General features: G+C 44.6%; 1 protein-coding gene across 1 annotated transcript in view; it reads left to right on the top strand.

Annotated features, from left to right (window-relative positions):
* The window catches only part of APBB1IP (amyloid beta precursor protein binding family B member 1 interacting protein), a 102,744-nt gene that overhangs the window by 29,813 nt on the left and 55,334 nt on the right, over positions 1–17,597 (top strand). Inside the window, exon 2 of the mRNA XM_051820970.2 lies at positions 16,494–16,565. Within this exon, the coding sequence (XP_051676930.2) occupies positions 16,494–16,565 (72 nt within the window). The remainder of the gene's footprint in view (positions 1–16,493; positions 16,566–17,597) is intronic.

The raw sequence follows: 17,597 nt of genomic DNA, 5'->3' as shown, positions 1-17,597 counted from the left end.
GGGGCTTTATCACTGGAGCCCTCACCAGCGTTTCCCAGGATCTGCCTTGGCAGGAAGCTGGAGTCAGGCGCCAGAGCTGGGAATCGAACCCAAGCCATCTAATATGGGACATAGGCTTCTCAATCAACCTCTGAACCACTGTACCAAAGCCCACCCCTTAGCTCGCATTTTTGGAGGCCTGAGAACATGGTGCTGGCTTCAGGTGAGGGCGTGACAATGGCAGGAGCAGTGCGGAAGAGACCATGTGATGAGACAGCACAAGGAGGCTCTTTGCCCAACAACCCAGACTGGTGGGAACTAACCGGTCTCCTGAAAGCTGCATTAATCCATTCCCAAATGGCTATGTCCCCAGTAATTCAGTAGCCTCCCCCTGGGCTCTGCCACCTCCCAGCATCCCCCACTGGGGACCAAGCTCCCAACATACAAACCCTGAGCGGATGCACTCAAACCATATGCAAACCATAGCACTCTTCTTCCGTCTCTGCTTTCAGTCTGGAGTGAGAAAGTGAGAGATTAACTTTTTTTTTTTTAATCATCACTCAAAATCTTGTGATTACCAGAAAATTTCCACTTACACCTGCTCATTCAGCAAGACAACTAGACCCAGGCACGTCTTTGCGTCTCCTTTTCCGTGAGACACGGAGTGGGTCTCAGGACCATGACTAGATATGGATCTCAGCGTCGTGTTATTTGTTCTAGAGAGGAAGTACTATGATACAGCACTCACCATCATTGCGTCTGTGAAGTCCCAACGCAGCTTTAGAAGTCTCTAGAAGCAGCCGTGAGAAAGACCCTCCCCTTTGGAGATGGGCACGTGACTCCATCAAAGCCTGTTTCTGTTTGACTTTCTGTGCTGTGTCTGTCTCCCCTCCCTTTTCTTTGTGTTTGAATGTGCCATGTCTTAGTAAATGACCTATTTAAGTCCAAATGCATGTTCCATTTGCGTTTTTCTTACACACACACACACACACATCTGACTCTGATATCTGCGTGGCTCTTTTTTTTTTTTTTCTTCCAGAGAAGGAGGAGAGGTATCATCAAAGAGCCCAGACTTGGGTTCGAATCCCACCCTGCACACATTAGCTGTGTGATGTTGGGCACATCACTCAAACTCTTGACCACACCCACTTCACCTAAAAAACTAAGGTGATATTGCCTACCCCCAAATGATTTTTAGAACAGTTAGATGAGATAACGTGCAAAGCACAAAGTAGACTGTGTATTTTTTCTTTTCTGTTGTCTTTGCTTGCCTCTACCTTTCATTTTTCTCTTCTTCTTCCCTTTTCTTTGTTTCACTTTGTTTTATGTCATTTTTTTGGAAACTCAGGTTGTTACACTTTTTCCCCCAACTTTTTATTTTGAAAAGTTTGAAACTTTCAAAAGTAAAGCAATAGTGCAATGGATGCTCACATCCACTCCACCCAGATTCACTTGTTGTTAACACTTTGACACATTTGTAATTTGTCCTTTTTTTTCACCATTTATCTCTTAAAAACAAAAACATTCTCTTGCACAATATGACTCTCATGCTATGATAATCACTGTACAATTGTCTCAGTACAGTTACCAGGTTCAGGACATGTTAATTGATGTAAGACTGTTTTCTGAGACATAGGCCGAGCTTGATTTTTCCAAGTCATCCCAATTCCAGACCACTTGTTTAGTTGGTTTTGCAGGATTTCTCTGAATTTGGATTTATCTGATTGACTCATCACAGAGGTGACGCTTTGCCCCTCACCCCGTGTGTCACATCAGGGGTCCACAATGTTAGATTGTCCCCTTATTAAGCAATCCTAAGTTTGATCACTTGGTCAAAGTTGTGTCTTTCATAATTTTTTCATTTAAAAGTACTCCTTTGGGGCTGGTGCTGTGGTGCAGCAGGTAAAGCCGCAGCCTGCAATGCCAGCATCCCATATGGGCACTGCTTCATGTCCCAGCTACTTCACTTCCAATCCAGCTCCCTGCTAATGGACTGGGAAAAAGCAGTAGAAGATGCCCTAAGTGCTTGGACCCCTGCTACCCACGTGATAGACCTGAATAAAGCTCCTGGCTCCTGGCTTCAGCCTGGCTCAGCCCCAGCCATTGCGGCCATCTGGGGAGTAAACCAGTGCATGGATGATCTCTCTCTTTCTCCCTTCTCTCTGTAACTCTGCCTCTCAAATAGGTAAATCTTAAAAAAAAAAAAAAAAAGTATTCCTTTGATACTGTTTAATAATTTTTGTACACCATCTTGCTCCTGAGTCCTGTGCAGCATTTTGGGTCTTATTAGGTGGTCTCACTTTTCAGACACCCTGGAGCTTGACTTAGCAGAATGACATGAGTTATTGAGTGCTTAACATGATCTTCAAGCAGCCCTCAGCCAGAGGTGTTCACATCCCTTGTTCATTCTTGCCATCTACCATAGTGGTTCTAGACGTGTTCTGCCTCCTCTCTTCATTTTTCCCATGCTGCTCTCTCTTAATTTATTCACTTATTTAGTACAGGTCTCCCGTGGTCAAAGTAAGCAGTAGGAACAGCGATGTGAATGAAATATCTTTGATCCCTGCACTTAAATGAAAATATAATTCAACATTTTTATTGATCCTTTCATTTGATAAATATTCACTCCATCTCTTTCATGAATGTACATGGTTCTATTTACTGGGCATACTAGAGTAAACAAAAATCAGTCAGTTCCTGCCCTCGTGGGTCTTACATTCTAGCTGGGGAGTGGTGAGAAATGTAAACGCAGAAAGCCGGAGTGGCAGGGAAAAGTTGAAATAAGTCAGGGAAGGCCTCAGAAATGAGAAAATCTGCAAGCAAAACCCAAAGAGAGCGAGGGAGCAGCTGTTTAGGAAAGTGGGGAACAGGTGTTCCAGAGAAAGAGAAATGTGTGGGAAACGCATGCTCGTGCATCAGGCATTCAAGCAACAGCTGGGAGGCCGTGTTTGCACAGCAGTAAAGGAGATAATCTTAGAGGGAAAAGGAATAGGCAAGGGGCAGCATGGTGCCGACGGGGGTCATTGAATGTATGACGTAGAAAGAGAGAGATTTGGGCCAGGGACAGACTCTGAGAGTTGGCAGCAGGTGTGTGGCCAGGGCGGTGACAGCAGACAGAAGCCAGCAGGTCGGGGAGCGAGGCTGGAACCAGCCGAGGAGGCTACCGAGAGGAAGGCAAGGCCAGCAGGGACAGGGCTGTAACCTCGGGGGCCCACATCCTGCGCAATTTGGGGAAGTTTTCTTTTAAAAAGGGAATGCAAAGTTATGAATAACAAACGCAGAACAAAAGTGAGTATTTATTTAAAGCAAGAAAGGAAATCACAACAGATGACCCGTTTTCAGACACCTGAACATGCTGTAAATTTGAGAGAAGCATCACTCCGGGCTTCATCGTTAGTAATGAGCTGCCTGATGTATTTTTTCCTGCACTGTTGGGTGCATAGTCTCCGACCGCCTCTTCATACGAGGATAGACTTGAAATATAGATTTCTCGAGACATAATAGAGAGATGATGTAGTCTTTGCTCCAGCATGCTGGCTCAAAATGAATTTTTATTTCTGATAGTTTAGAAAAAGCTTGCTTTGGCCTCACAGCTCTTGATGGTGCTGCTGCCGCCTCTGTAACTTCCTCTGTGGTTTCTTGCTCTGCTGGTACTTCTTGCCCAGGAGCAAGACTTCAGAGAACCACAACCTCTGCTCTCATTAAACACAGCCCGGCACCCATGACTCCCAGTGGTCCAGCAGCACCCGCCACCCCGAGCTCAGCCAGGACCACACAGCCACCAGTCCCCAGCATTCCCTACTGCTAGGCTGCTGCTGGGCTGACATAAGATGGTCAGGAAGCCCAGGTCATGGCGACCCCATGTGAGGAGCAGGCCAAAGCAGCACCTCTGCAGATCTCCTTGGAGTCCAGGGAAGTGGAGGCAGGGCCAGCAGCCCAGCAGCTCTGCTCCAGGCCCTAGGAGCACTAGCAGGAGCACTGTGCTCCATGCTGCTGGTGGGGGTGTCAGGGAAGAAGTCTCAGAAGGACATGGCAAGCAAGGGACCCAGAAGTTTCAGCTTTATTAGCTTTAAGGAAAATTGGCCTCTGTTTGCAGGAAAAGCAAATTTTCAGAAAGGGCAAGTGAAAACAGTACTGAGTTCCTTGGGAATGGGCTCCAGGACGCGCCTCAGTCACCGAAATCTGTGGATGCGGAAGCTTCTTCTGTAAAGTGGTACAGTATGGGTAGAACCTATGCACAGCCAGCCTCCCATATACCTTAACTGCAGTCCAGATGACTCATAACACCTCAGACGCTGTAAATGCTATGCAAATAGTTGGTGTATTGTGCAAGGAATGATGACCAAAAAAAAGAAGTTTGTATATATTCACTGTAGACAAAGTTTTTTAAAAACTGTTTTTGATGCAAAACCCAGGGATATGGAGGGTTGACTTTATTTCCAGAAGGCATCAATGTTAAATGCTGTGTAAGATGCTGACAAGGAATTAACCATTAGATTTAGCAACATGAAAGCTATTGGTGATCTTGACATAATTTTGTGACATATCGAGAGCACAAATCCAACTGGGGCAGATTGAAGAGGAAATAGGGCAATGAAAACATATAACGAGTCACAATTTTGCTTATGAAAATCAATCGCCATAGATTTTTCTCACAAAATAAGGGAAGAAAATGTTTTCTATTTTTATCTCTTTAAAAAACCCTAAATTATGTTGTCACTTTGGTTTTGTGTCACAGCGGATCCTAAATACACGAACAGTTCCCCATTCCTTATATAGACACAATAGAATGAAAAGGGAACTTGAGAAAAATCTCAAAATCTAGAGCTCTCTTTGCAGCTCCTGTATATCCAAATGAACGTTGTCCCATCTCCCAGAGACATGGAAACACCACTGCGTGGATGGCAGTGCACACCGTGTTCCTATGAGCTGGCCTTGGTGTCCCTGTGTCACTCACTGCTCTACTTCTGAGCCTTGTGGGACATTTCTGTTTTCGGCGGTGCTCTGTTTTCATACATAGCAGAGTGCCCCACTCTACCCCAGCTCCCCTGCATGCACACAAAATCAAAGCAATTTGGAAATAAGCTTTAAACTCAGATTTTTTTTTTCAATGAGGGAGCCCATCTCTCTCTCTCTCTCTCTGTGTGTGTGTGTGTGTGTGTGTGTGATACTGTAACAAATTCTAAGCCTTGCACAACACACCTTCAGTGTTTCTTGTTATGGAACTAAATCATGTAATTTCATGACTGCCTTTTTGTTATTTTCATCCAATTCACAGTGACAAAATTGCTTAGAAAAGAACCCATTGTCTTGGATGTTCCTTTGACGTGAACATAGAAGCGTGCATATGCAGTATGCACACAAATGTCCTTGGTCTGTTGTTGTTTTAGTCTGTGTTGATCACAAGGCCTTGGTGATGATCCCTTTTTGTTTGTTTGTTTGTTTTTTGTAACATTACTTGTTTATTTATTTGAAAGGCAGAGTTACAGAGAGAGAGGGAGAGACAGAGATCTTCCATCTACTGGTTCACTCCCCAAATGGCCATAAGGGCCAGGGTTCAGCCAGGCTGAAGAACTCCATCCGAGTTTCCCACTTGGGTGGCAGGAACCCAAGCCCTTGGGCCATCCTCTGCTGCTTTCCCAGGTGCCTTAGCAGGGAGCTGGAACTGAAGAAGAGCAGCCAGGACTCGAGACGGTGCCCATAGGGATGCTGGTGTCGCAGGCAGCAGCTTAACCCTCTGCGCCACCAGGCCAGCTCCAGTGGTGGAGCTACTAAGTCAGCAACTACTGACGAGCCCGTTTCTGAAGACTTTCAGAAGTGGCCTCGGGGGTAACGTACACAGCTGGCCAAGTGGGCCCAAGAGATTTCCTCATCTTGTTTCTTTGCCAAGTGAATTAATTTGCTATCATGAGTGATTTTAGAGACGCTCCTATTTCCTGTTTTATGTCACACAGAAGCCGTGGCCACCTCCCACCCTCTTCCTCCCCCAAACACTGCAACAACTTGAGCCCTGTGCTGTGTGAATCCGTGAACCACTTCCTCTTGCTAAGTGTTTTCGTTACATTTTGAAAACATACTGTATGCAGGGAATCGGGCAAAATGCAGTGTTCTGTAAACTATTTTCCCATCACATGGTGCACTGGCAACTCCATGGTTGCCACCAGGACGGTGACCGTGATTCTGCCTTAGCGTCCATGAGTGTGATCCCGTTCATGATCTTGCTTTTAAACCATTCTCCTCTTTTGTTTCTGCTGTTATAATGTGTTGGTTGATTTTTGGTTTTTTGCCCTTGAAAACAAATTGCCAGTTATTAATTTTTTTTAAGATTCATTTATTTATTTGAAAGAGTTACACAGAGAGAGGAGAGGCAGAGAGAGAGAGAGAGAGAGAGGTCTTCCATCTGCCGGTTCACTCCCCAATTGGCTGCAACAGCAGGAGCTATGCTGATCTGAAGCCAGAAGCTTCTTCTGGGTCTCCCACGTGGGTGCAGGGGCCCAAGGACTTGGACCATCTTCTACTGCTTTCCCAGGCCATAGCAGGGAGCTGGATTGGAAGTGGAGCAGCCGGACTTGAACCAGCACCCATATGGGATGCCAGCACTGCAAGCGGTGGCTTTACCTGCTATGCCATAGCGCCAGCCCCACCAGCGATTTTAATTTTTAAAAGTTAATTTAATTTAAAAATACCAAGGTAAAATGTTCTGATTTTTTAGCCTTTTTAAAATTCATTCTAGCCCTGGAAGTCTATGATACACTGAAAACACTGCTCTCTTGCAGGGTTAAAAGACAATCATATTCTCAGCGCAAGAAGGAAAGCACTTTTTCTTAGCCATGTTAAAAGCGAAAATATGCACAGCATGTAGATAAATTCTAGATGCTCAAACCTTGGCACACTGATACAGAGAAACAATTGTGGAGAACACACATAGGAAAATCTTCCAGAGGTTTTGTTTAAAGCTTGAACCGTGTCTGGGATCAATAAATATTTATTGACTGACTTAAGTTGTATCATTTGAGTCAAGGTGCTTAGACTCTGAATGCCTCAGTTTTCTCATTTCTCATAGAAAAATGGGGTGGGGGCAGCATTATGGGGTAGCAGGTTAAGCCACCAACTGTAACACTGGCATCCCATATGAGTACCACTTCCTGTCTCGACTTCCGATTCAGCTTCCTGCTAATGGCCTGGGAAAAGCAGCAGAAGATGGTCCAAGTGTTTGGACCCCTGCTACCACATGGGATGAAGCTCTTGGCTCCTGACTTCAGCCTAGCCCAGCCCAGTGGATGGAAATCTCTCTCTCTCTCTCTCTCTCTCTCTCTCATTCTCTCTCTCCTCTGACTTTCAAATAAATAAATAAATCTTTTTTAATAATTGGAAATTTTAGAAGTCCCACCTAGTATGTGAAGATGGCTTTAACCAATCAGTCCATATAAAATACCAAGTGCCTGGACCAGAGGGAAACATGTCGTAGTTATTAGCTAATACATTTATTATCATCAGGCAGATGGAGAGAATGGGGAGATTTCTCCCTCTGAGCCCATAGCCATGCACAGAGCAAGGTTTCTCTCCTCGCTAAGTCAGCAGCAACTGTTCCATGAAATCCTGAAGACCAGTTGCACACATTAACATGGTTGGGACTCTTGTGAATGACCGGGAAGTAGTGTTTATTTGAAAAAGGCAGAGCAACAGAGAAAGGGAAAAGGGGGGGGGGGGGGGGCCTTCCATCCTCTGATTCACTGCCCAAAGGACCACTGGGGTTGGGCCAGGCTACAGTCAGGAGTTAGGAACTCCATCTGAGTCTCCCACGTGGATGGCAGGGGCCCAAATACTTCGGCTACCCTCTGCTGCCTTCCCAGGCACACTAGCAGGGAGGTGGGCCAGAAGCAGAGCAGCCAGGACTCGTACCAGCACTCTGATTTGGGATGCCACCATTGCAGGCGGCGGCCTAACCCGCTGCCTCACAATGCCAGCCCCGACTGTTTCATTTTTCAACTTCTACTTGCTTGTGTTCTGTCTTGCTTGATCTCATTCTCCTAGTAGGGTCACTGCCTCGACCCAGGCTAAGACTGTGCCTGACCAAGAACACACCTGTGAATTAGCTTCTGCTCTGAGTCTGTTGTGTGCATAGAGAGAGCCCCTTTCCCACAAGTGCCTTTGTTGTACCGGTGCTCGCTGCCATAGCCTGCGTCACTTCCATAAGGTGATCTTGGATAATCACAAGAGGAAAACCCCAGTGAACTTTTGCTTTGATATAGATGTTGCTAGCACCATGTTTTGAAAGCCTAAATGAGTAGTAGTCTATCTTTCTGTTTTCTGAGAAATTCTTTTTATAAGTAAGTTTATTATGGCATGTGTTTTATTTAGTATACAAGATGGTATGTTTTAATGAATAAATGGCTTGGCTTTCAGTGTATTAAATAACCTGTTACTCTAACACTGCTAAGCTCAGAATTCAGCTTGCTCACAAAAATTGTAATGTGTAGGCTAACAAAGGAGGCCTTGCATATGTTCATGTGTGTTTGTTTCTCTTTAAAATATATTTATTTATTTATTTAAGGGCACAGATTTCGTGTATTTCTTACATACAATTTTAAGAACCTAACAATACTATCCACTCTCCCTCCTTCCCACCATCCCTTCAGGTTAGCATATTTAAATGTAAATACATCAAAAACTAAAAATGTGCATTAGTAAATACACCCACACATAATTTATTCTCTATTTTGAAGCCCAACAGAAGCCAGAAGTATATCATTTTATATACATAGTGAAACACATATCATGTACAACATACAACATAACATGTAACTATATAATTAAACTGGTACAGTTTTGTCCTACAGTGAGATACAAGTCTACCTTGATGGAGTTAAAGTTAATCAGATATATTATGTGAATAGAGGAGTAAATAGTATGGAAAACAATTTTTGTGCATTAAATAAAAATTAAGTTTTTATTAGACATGAAAATGGGCTCCTGACTGAACTTGAGAAGACTGAGAGCCATTGATGACATCCATGTTGCATGGTAGCTATCGGAATTTTTCTCAATGCAGCTAAAATTTTTGGTTTGCAAAATGATGCAGGCCTAAATAGACGTAAGTAAGCCCCAGTGAAATCTTTGTGCTTTCCAGCAAAATGCACCAGTGGGAACATCAGCATTTACTCACTTAGAAAGCAGTGAGAAACAGAGAAATAGTGTTTGTATAATGAGTGAGGTTCCACAAACCTAAAGCAGAAGCAGACTTCCTGTCTAACTACCCTGGTGTTCGTAGGAAATGTGGGATTTGGCAAACCCTGGGGACTGCCCAGCAATGCACCAGGACCTGCGTGGGCGTGTCGCAGAGGGGCTGCTACAGAGTGCAACCATGCAGCCTGAGACCTGGACTCTAGCCCAGCTCTTCCCGTTCAGCTGGGAAGTTGCTTCATCTCACTGGGCTTTCCACAAAGCATTTTTTAACAGCGAGATCAGCAAGCTCTGAACCTTACTTAATAGCTATCTGCAGTTTTCTGAAAGATTCTAACACACTAACATAAAGGACATAGTTCCGTGTGGGAGTTGCTGGGGTGACTGCTCATGCCAAGTGCTGAGTGCTCCTTTGTCTCAATATCTTGTGCATTAAGCCCAGGAAGATCCATCACTTTATCAAGGTGGGATTTTGGGGTCAGGATTTACTGATTTGTGTACCAAGTACATGGACAGTTAATCTCTCTGCTGGGCCTGAAGTCCCACTGAAAGTGTTGACATGAAAGCTGGGTATTGAATAGTAAAGAGGATTTTATGAAGGAGTTGGGTGCACAGGAAGATATTAGGGGAACAGCACACCCAAAGACAGATAAATTGCACAAGGAAAAACCAACAGAAGCGACTGGGTAGAACAAGGGGAGGAGGAAAGGCCTGTGCCACGGTTTCCAAATTGGACTAGTAATGACAAAAAGACTTGTTCTCATCTGCTTTTCATTACTATAACAAAATCCATGAGGCAAGCCGACCTCAGGAGGAAAAGGTGTCTATTTAGCTCACTGGTTCTGCAACCTCAAAGGCCAAGATCAGGTGGACACACTGGCTTGCCCTCAATTGTGGATCTGATGGTAGATGACATTGTGGTGGGAAAGTGTGTGAGACAGGAATTAGGATTAGGATTAGGTTCTTATAATAACTCATTCCCACTCTAAGGAAAAGTCACTCCAGGAGACCAACATCCCTTCCACAGGCTGCATTCCCAATGACCTAAGGGCCTCCTTGAGGTCCCACCTCTTAAAGATCCCATCACCCTCCATATCACACTGGAGTCCAAGTTCCCAGCACGTGAACCCTTGGGGACAAACCACATTCAAACCATAGCAGGCCATCAACCAGGTTAGCAAAGAGGAGATTGCCAAAGAGGGAAATGTTGAATTGGACCAAAGCTTGTGATGTGTTGAACTGGCTGATTGTTCACAAGCTATCCTGACAGACACGATAAAGGCTGTGCTGCTCTTGGTGTAGAATCCTGCTAGAATTACTAATCTAAAAGACACTGAAATTTTCATCCAACATGAGTTAAATGTGTGAGGTTAACTTTGGCATAGATATAATATATGTATGTCTTGTTAAACATATGTAGCAGGGTGCTAAAGGTAGATTTATTATTTAAATGCACATTTTTAGAGTTTAGGTATGTGGGAAAGAAAAAATCCTGGAGGATAAAACAAAGACCTAGAAACTGGACCTTTGGGACATATTGGCAGGGAATGCAAAGCAGGGTTTTGACTGCATACGTATCTTCAGCTGTCTTACCCCTCACCTACTCAACAAAAAGAAAAATAAAGTATCTGGTAGAGTATTACTCCAATTTTCATTTCACCATCAGTGTGTTGTTGTTCCCAAGACACAAAATGAACTCAGCAATGACACACCCATAGAAGAATGGTAACTCCACCCAGTCGTGGTGTGACCATGGCTTGTTTTGCAACACATTGCCTCACTGTGACTCCTCCACCCCAGCACTTGGGCTGCTGCCCCAAATCGCACTTCTGAACCTCAGGGTGGGATTTCTCTCTCTCTCTCTCTCTCCCCTCTTCCTTCCTTCCCTCTGTCTTCAACCTTTATGTTGACCTTCAGAAACCACAAGTACAAGTAGGCACAGCCCAGTTTCTCATGCACACTGTGTGTGTGTGCGCGCATGTGTGTCTGATGCTTGTCTGTCTACCTTCTTTGCAGGTAGTCATGTAAGATGACTAAGTTTTCCAATTAACCCAAGTTTCAGTTAAATACAGCCCTCTAGGCCCCTCTTACTCTTTTCACCAAGGTTCCAACTCTGTCAGACTGCGGTCCATTCAGCAGCATGTCTACTGTGGACTGATGACTGTAGGTTCACACGACTTTGATGTTGACTTCCTGTAACAATTCACTACAAGGCTCTAGGGGAAGGAATGAAAGTGCAGGAGGAGAGCTTTTCAACCAGACAAGCACACGGAGGGTTTCAGGAGGGGTCACAAGGATGTGCCGTGGTTTTGAGTTATTTCCACCTTTGGTGGATGATTGACCTGCTGTGCCTCAGCTCATGGCACATCCGTGGTGCAGACAGTCTGAGAATCAAAGTCTTGGGGCTCAGTAGGTTTTTCTGACTCACTGATGTTGCATTTCCTTTCAAGTCTTTATTCTTCATCATTTCAGTATTTTTCCCAAACGTAATGATTTAAGAGAACACGTCACTAGCAGGCTTCTTATTATTAGGGCCATATTAGGTTCCCTTAAGTTTATTGTGACATTGGTTGGCAGTGTTGAGGTCAACAGCTAAATCTCTTCTTTCTCCACTCTGAATGGATTGCTTTTTTCTAATTAAAAAAAAAAAAACCTGAAATGTGTTACCATCAGTACTTATTCTTTCCTTGTTCACAATAATTTGTCTGAAGGATCCTTCTATTTTATCACAGTTGTACTGCATAAAACCCCAGTGACAATAAATTCACATGGGCAATTCTGGAGTTCTTTCGTTTATTCTGCTACCTTCCCCTTAGTAAAGAATGAAAAGTCTACGACAAGATTTTGAATGCCATATTAATTAGTTTTTTAAACCACTGATTTTTTCGTTTACTTAAATATTGTCTTTCCTCCATTTTATAGGAAATTTTGAGAAGGGAATATACGATGTTCATACTTTGTAAGCAACAGGGAGGGAGTAAAACCATATACAGATGAATCCTCACATGAACTCCTTTCTTCAACAAGACCTGGGGTCTTTTTTTTTGTTTGTTTTGACAGGTAGAGTTAGACAGTGAGAGAGAGAGACAGAGAGAAAGGTCTTCCTTCCGCTGGTTCACCCCCCAAATGGCCACTACGGCCGGCACGCTGCGCCGATCCAAAGCCAGGAGCCAGGTGCTTCCTCCTGGTCTCCCATGCGGGTGCAGGGCCTAAGCACTTGGGCCATCCTCCACTGCCCTCCCAGGCCACAGCAGAGAGCTGGACCAGAAGAGGAGCAACCGGGACTAGAACCCAGCAGGCAGAGGATTAGCCAAGTGAGCCACGGCGCCAGCCCCCTGGGGCCACTTCTGCCTGTAGTGCACACTGAGTCCACTGGCACCTGTGGAACAGAATGAGTAGTTCCCATCCTCCGTCACCAATGCTGTGTTTGATTGCTCCCTAACCCCGCTGACATAGACCAACACTTGCAGTGTCTGCCCCACCTGCCACATCCCTGCCTTTCACGTGTGGTCCCACCTGTCTGCCAAGGGTGGTCCCACCCTGGGCATTTGCTGAATGACTTCCTTGGAGTCCAGTGCCTCCATACACCTGATTATCAGTGTCTGCTACCAAGGACTGTGCTTGCTGCAGGATACCTAGACCCTCTCTTGTCCTAACTAAAGTCCCCTTCCTGGTCCCTCCTGGCCAGTCCAGTGTTTCAGTTACCTGTGCGTGACATGTCCTCTGCTGGAAGCCAGATAGAATGCTCTGGAAAATGAACCTATCTCATAGCAAGTCCTCCAGCATCCAACATGCACAAGAAAGCACGTGACTAGGAAATGTTCTGGGCAGCTACAGCTCAGAGTGGCTCTTGTGTTTCACAGGAGGGCGAAGAAGAAATTGTTGTGGGGAGTAGGAAATTCCGGTGGAAAATACATTCAATCATGTTTGGTGAGGCTAGGAAAATTATGTGGGGAGGCGAATTTTTCCTTCTTCAAACAGAGAAAGGTGGAAAAATTCAGCAAGATTTTGTTACATCAGATTCCCGAGATATCTGTTGAGGATAAGTTGAGAAGATTAAGCCCGAGTCTTGTAGGGTGGATACTGAAGGTTCTGCTATGATCCACCCAGGATGGCGTTTGCAGCCCCGTCTCTGCTGATTGCTCAATGTCAAAGCTGCACGGGATGCCAAGTGTCTGTGATATCAAGCCTGGCTTAAAGAACAGTCCTTAAAACACAGTGCTGGAGAAGCATTGTCATCACCATCAACAGACCATCACTTTACTTTCAAGGATTGGGATATTATAAAAATCATTTGAGTAATTTTCAAGAAACAGAATTACTATGAAAATACACATGAAATACATATTTTGTAAAGAGGTGGATAAATTCTGATTAGCTAAAGCTATTAAAAATGAAAATCGGGGCGGGCACTGTGGCATGGTGGGTAAAGCAACCGCCTACAATGCCAGCATCTCATATGGGTGCTGGTTCTAGTGCCACTGCTCCTCTTCCAGTCCAGCTCTCTGCTAAGGCCTAGGAAAGCAGCAGAGGATGGCCCAAGTCCTTGGGCCCCTGCACCCACGTGAGAGACCCAGAAGAAGCTCCTGGCTCATGGCTTTGGATTAGCCCAGCTCTGGCCGTTGTGGCTATCTGGGAAGTGAACAAGCAGATGGAAGACTTTCTCTCTCTCTCTCTCTCTCTCTCTCTGCCCCTGTAACTCTACTTTTCAAATAAATTTTAAAAATCTTTAAAAAAAAAAGAAAATGTGCTATTTCTAATGTATTAGTCTGAAGTCACATGAAAGGGTGAACTAAAAGCTTTCAAGAATCTATTTTTTTAAAAGATTTATTTATTTATTCAAAAGTCAGAGTTACACAGAGAGAGGAGATGCAGAGAGAGAGAGAGAGGTCTTCCATCCAATGGTTCACTCCCCAGATGGCCACAATGGCCAGAATGCACCGATCCAAGCCAGGAGCCAGGAGCTTCTTCCAGGTCTCCCACGTGGGTGCAGGGGCCCAAGCACTTGGGCCATCTTCCACTGCTGCTATCCCAGGCCACAGCAGAGCTGGATTGGAAGTGGAACAGCCGGGACTAGAACTGGCACCCATATGGGATGCCGGCGCTTCAGGCCAGGGCGTTAACTTGCTGTGCCACAGCACCAGCCCCTTCAACATTATTTAAAGAAAGTTTGATCCACCTTGACTTATTCTATTTCAGCTGATTAGTTATTTTTAATTTTTATTGCTTATTTTCATTTTCTTTTAAAGGCAAAAAAAGAGAGAGAGACAGGGGAGAGAAGTGTTCCATCTGCTGGTTCACGCTCCGAATGCCTGCAACAGCAGGAGCAGCGCCAGGCCAAAGCCAGGAGCCCCAGAGTAAAATCTGAGTATCTCATATGGGTGGCAGAGACCCCAGTGTTTCTGTCATCATTTGCTGCCTCCCAGAGTGCACAGTGACAGGAAACTGCATTTGAAGCAGAGCAGTCCCAAGGAGTCCAGTATGGATGTGGGTCCCAAGCAGAATCTCACTCACTGAGCCAAACGCCTACCCCAAAATAATTTATTTAAAACTCACACATACATATATGCAGAGATTTTTCTTAAATCTTTATCTTTTAGGATTATACATGGAAATATTTATGGAAAAATAGTATTTATCTCAAAGTAACCTATTGCAGAAGAATTTGATATATTTGAATTTAAAAGATTGGGGCAACATATTTTTAAATAAAAAAATAAAAGATCGTCATGAGTTGATCATTGTTGAAACTTACCAATGAGTACATAGTAATAATTACATCATTCTAGTATTGTATATATTGTATACTTTTTTTTTTTTTTTTACAGGCAGAGTGGACAGTGAGAGAGAGAGACAGAGAGAAAGGTCTTCCTTTGCCGTTGGTTCACCCTCCAATGGCCGCCGCAGCCAGCGCGCTGTGGCCAGCGCACCGCGCTGATCCGATGGCAGGAGCCAGGTGCTTCTCCTGGTCTCCCATGGGGTGCAGGGCCCAAGCACCTGGGCCATCCTCCACTGCACTCCCTGGCCACAGCAGAGAGCTGGCCTGGAAGAGGGGCAACCGGGACAGAATCCGGCGCCCTGACCGGGACTAGAACCCGGTGTGCCGGCGCCGCAAGGCGGAGGATTAGCCTATTGAGCCACGGCGCCGGCCCTATTGCATACATTTTTAATTTCCATATAAAAAGATTAGAACACATAAATCACCTAGACACTGTTTAGTCTGAATATGTGATCAGTCCTGGATTCTAAGACTCCACCACCTCCAACACCAAAATCCACAGACACTCAAATCCCTCCTACAAAATGGCATAATGTTTGCATATAACTTGCACACACCTCCCTGTATGTTTAAATCATCTCTAGATTACTTATCATACCTAATACAATGTAAATGTTATTTAATAGTTGTCACGCTCTATTGTTTGGGGAATAATGACAAGAAAAAAAGTCTGCATATTCAGTACAGATGTAATTTTGGGGAGGGGAGAATATTTTCCATCTATGCAGTTTATCGAATCTAAGACTATAGAACCCACAAATATGGATGGAGCCTGTGGTTCCAGAACCTGCAGATAGGGAGCCAACAGCCATGCACACTGATCCTGCACACTCACTGGACAGTTTCACTGAGGCCGTCCTTGGCATTGGCGTTGGGGGGCCGTTAGGACTCGACTCTTGGAAATACCCAAATGATATTTCTGTCACAGTTAATGACCCACAACCAGCTTCTCCTATCCACTGTTATTCCTTCACAACACTTTGCCTGGCTGGGACCACCACTTCCTTTGGTGTAGGAAGGAAAGCCTACAATGTAATAAATGCTTTATTTCCATCTCTTTCTCTTAGCCACGTGGCCACTTTAGTTCTAAGTGTTCATCACGCAACACTTTTAGATAAATGTACCAAAAGCAGCTATGTCAGAGGTATCTTTGTTGGCATCGAATGGCTTGCCTGGCATCGCGCCCATGTAAGGGGCAGCTCTTCACTTCACTGACCCAACTCTGTGGTCTGACGCTTTCTCCTTTCCTACGGAGGCCCCTGCGAGGAGGTGGAGTCCCCGATGATGTCCACTGCGTCTACTTGGCTCCAAGGAGACTCACTGAGTGCAGAAAAAAAACCAAAGTTGCTTGGTTGCTTTGAGGCAGTTCTCATGGTCTGGCTCAATCTTGAACCAGGCAAGTTTGATGATGGTCAGGCATTGACCTTCAGGCTGAAATGCACCTTCCCAACACATCTGCCCACCAACCAGGTCTTGGAGAAAAGAGATGCAATGGTTATTGCAGGCTCACACTTCTACTAGACTGTTAACATCTGGGCTTCTTCCTTTTCAGATGGGGGAGTCAAGTGAAGATATCGACCAAATGTTCAGCAATCTACTGGGAGAGATGGACCTTCTGACCCAGGTAAACTTCCCTTCTTACCTTGAAATTGGAAGGGAAGTGGGGTTAGGGAATTTAGTTTCAGTGAGACGAGAGAATTGTCTTTAAAAATAAGCAAACAAATACCATATGTTCTCCCTGATTGGTGACAACTGACTGAACACCAAAAAGGAAACCTCCTGAAGTGAAATGGACACTATGAGAAATGGTGACTTGATCAGCATAGCCCTGACTGCTAATGGACAACTTAATACATTATCCCTCATAGTGTTTTTTTTTTGTCTGTTCTACTTAATATGACTGGTTTAATTCTGTAATTATCACACAGTTATTCTTAAGTGTTGAAAATTAACTGAAATGTGATCCCTGTTAAACATAAAAGTGGGAATAAGAGAGGGAAGAGATATATAATTTGGGGCATGCTCAAGCTGACTTGCCCCAATTGGTAGAGTTGGAAACATACCAGGGGATTCCAATTCAATCCCATCAAGGTGGCATGTGCCAATGCCATCTCACTATTCCAAGTGATCAATTTCAGTTCACAATTGATCATAATGAAAGGACTAAGAGTCAAAGGGAGCACATAAACAAGTCTAGTATCTGCTAACACTAACCGATAGAATAAATAAAGGGGAGAGTGATCCAACATGGGAAGTGAGATACTCAGCAGACTCATAGAATGGCGGATGTCCTAAATAGCACTCTGGCCTCAGAATCAGCCCTAAAGGCATTCGGATCTGGCTGAAAAGCCCATGAGAGTATTTCAGGCATGGAAAGCCAAGGCACTCTGGCAAAAAGATCTCTGTGAGTGAGATCCCAGTGGAAAGAACAGGTCTTCAAAGAGGGAGGTGCCTTTCTCTGAAGGGAGGAGAGAACCTCCACTTTGACTATGACCTTGTCTAAACAAGATAAGAGTCGGAGAACTCAAGGGGCTTCCATAGCCTTGGAAACTCATGACTGGTGCATAGGGAGATTATTGATGCCATAAACAGGAGTGTCAATTTGTAAAGTCAACAACAGGAGTCACTGTGCACTTACTCCTCATGTAGGATCTCT

The sequence above is a fragment of the Oryctolagus cuniculus genome, chromosome 13 (assembly GCF_964237555.1).
Source record: "Oryctolagus cuniculus chromosome 13, mOryCun1.1, whole genome shotgun sequence".
NCBI classification, from domain to species: Eukaryota; Metazoa; Chordata; class Mammalia; order Lagomorpha; family Leporidae; genus Oryctolagus; species Oryctolagus cuniculus.
Note: the sequence above shows the minus strand (reverse complement) of the source record. Positions and strands in the feature narration are given on the sequence as shown.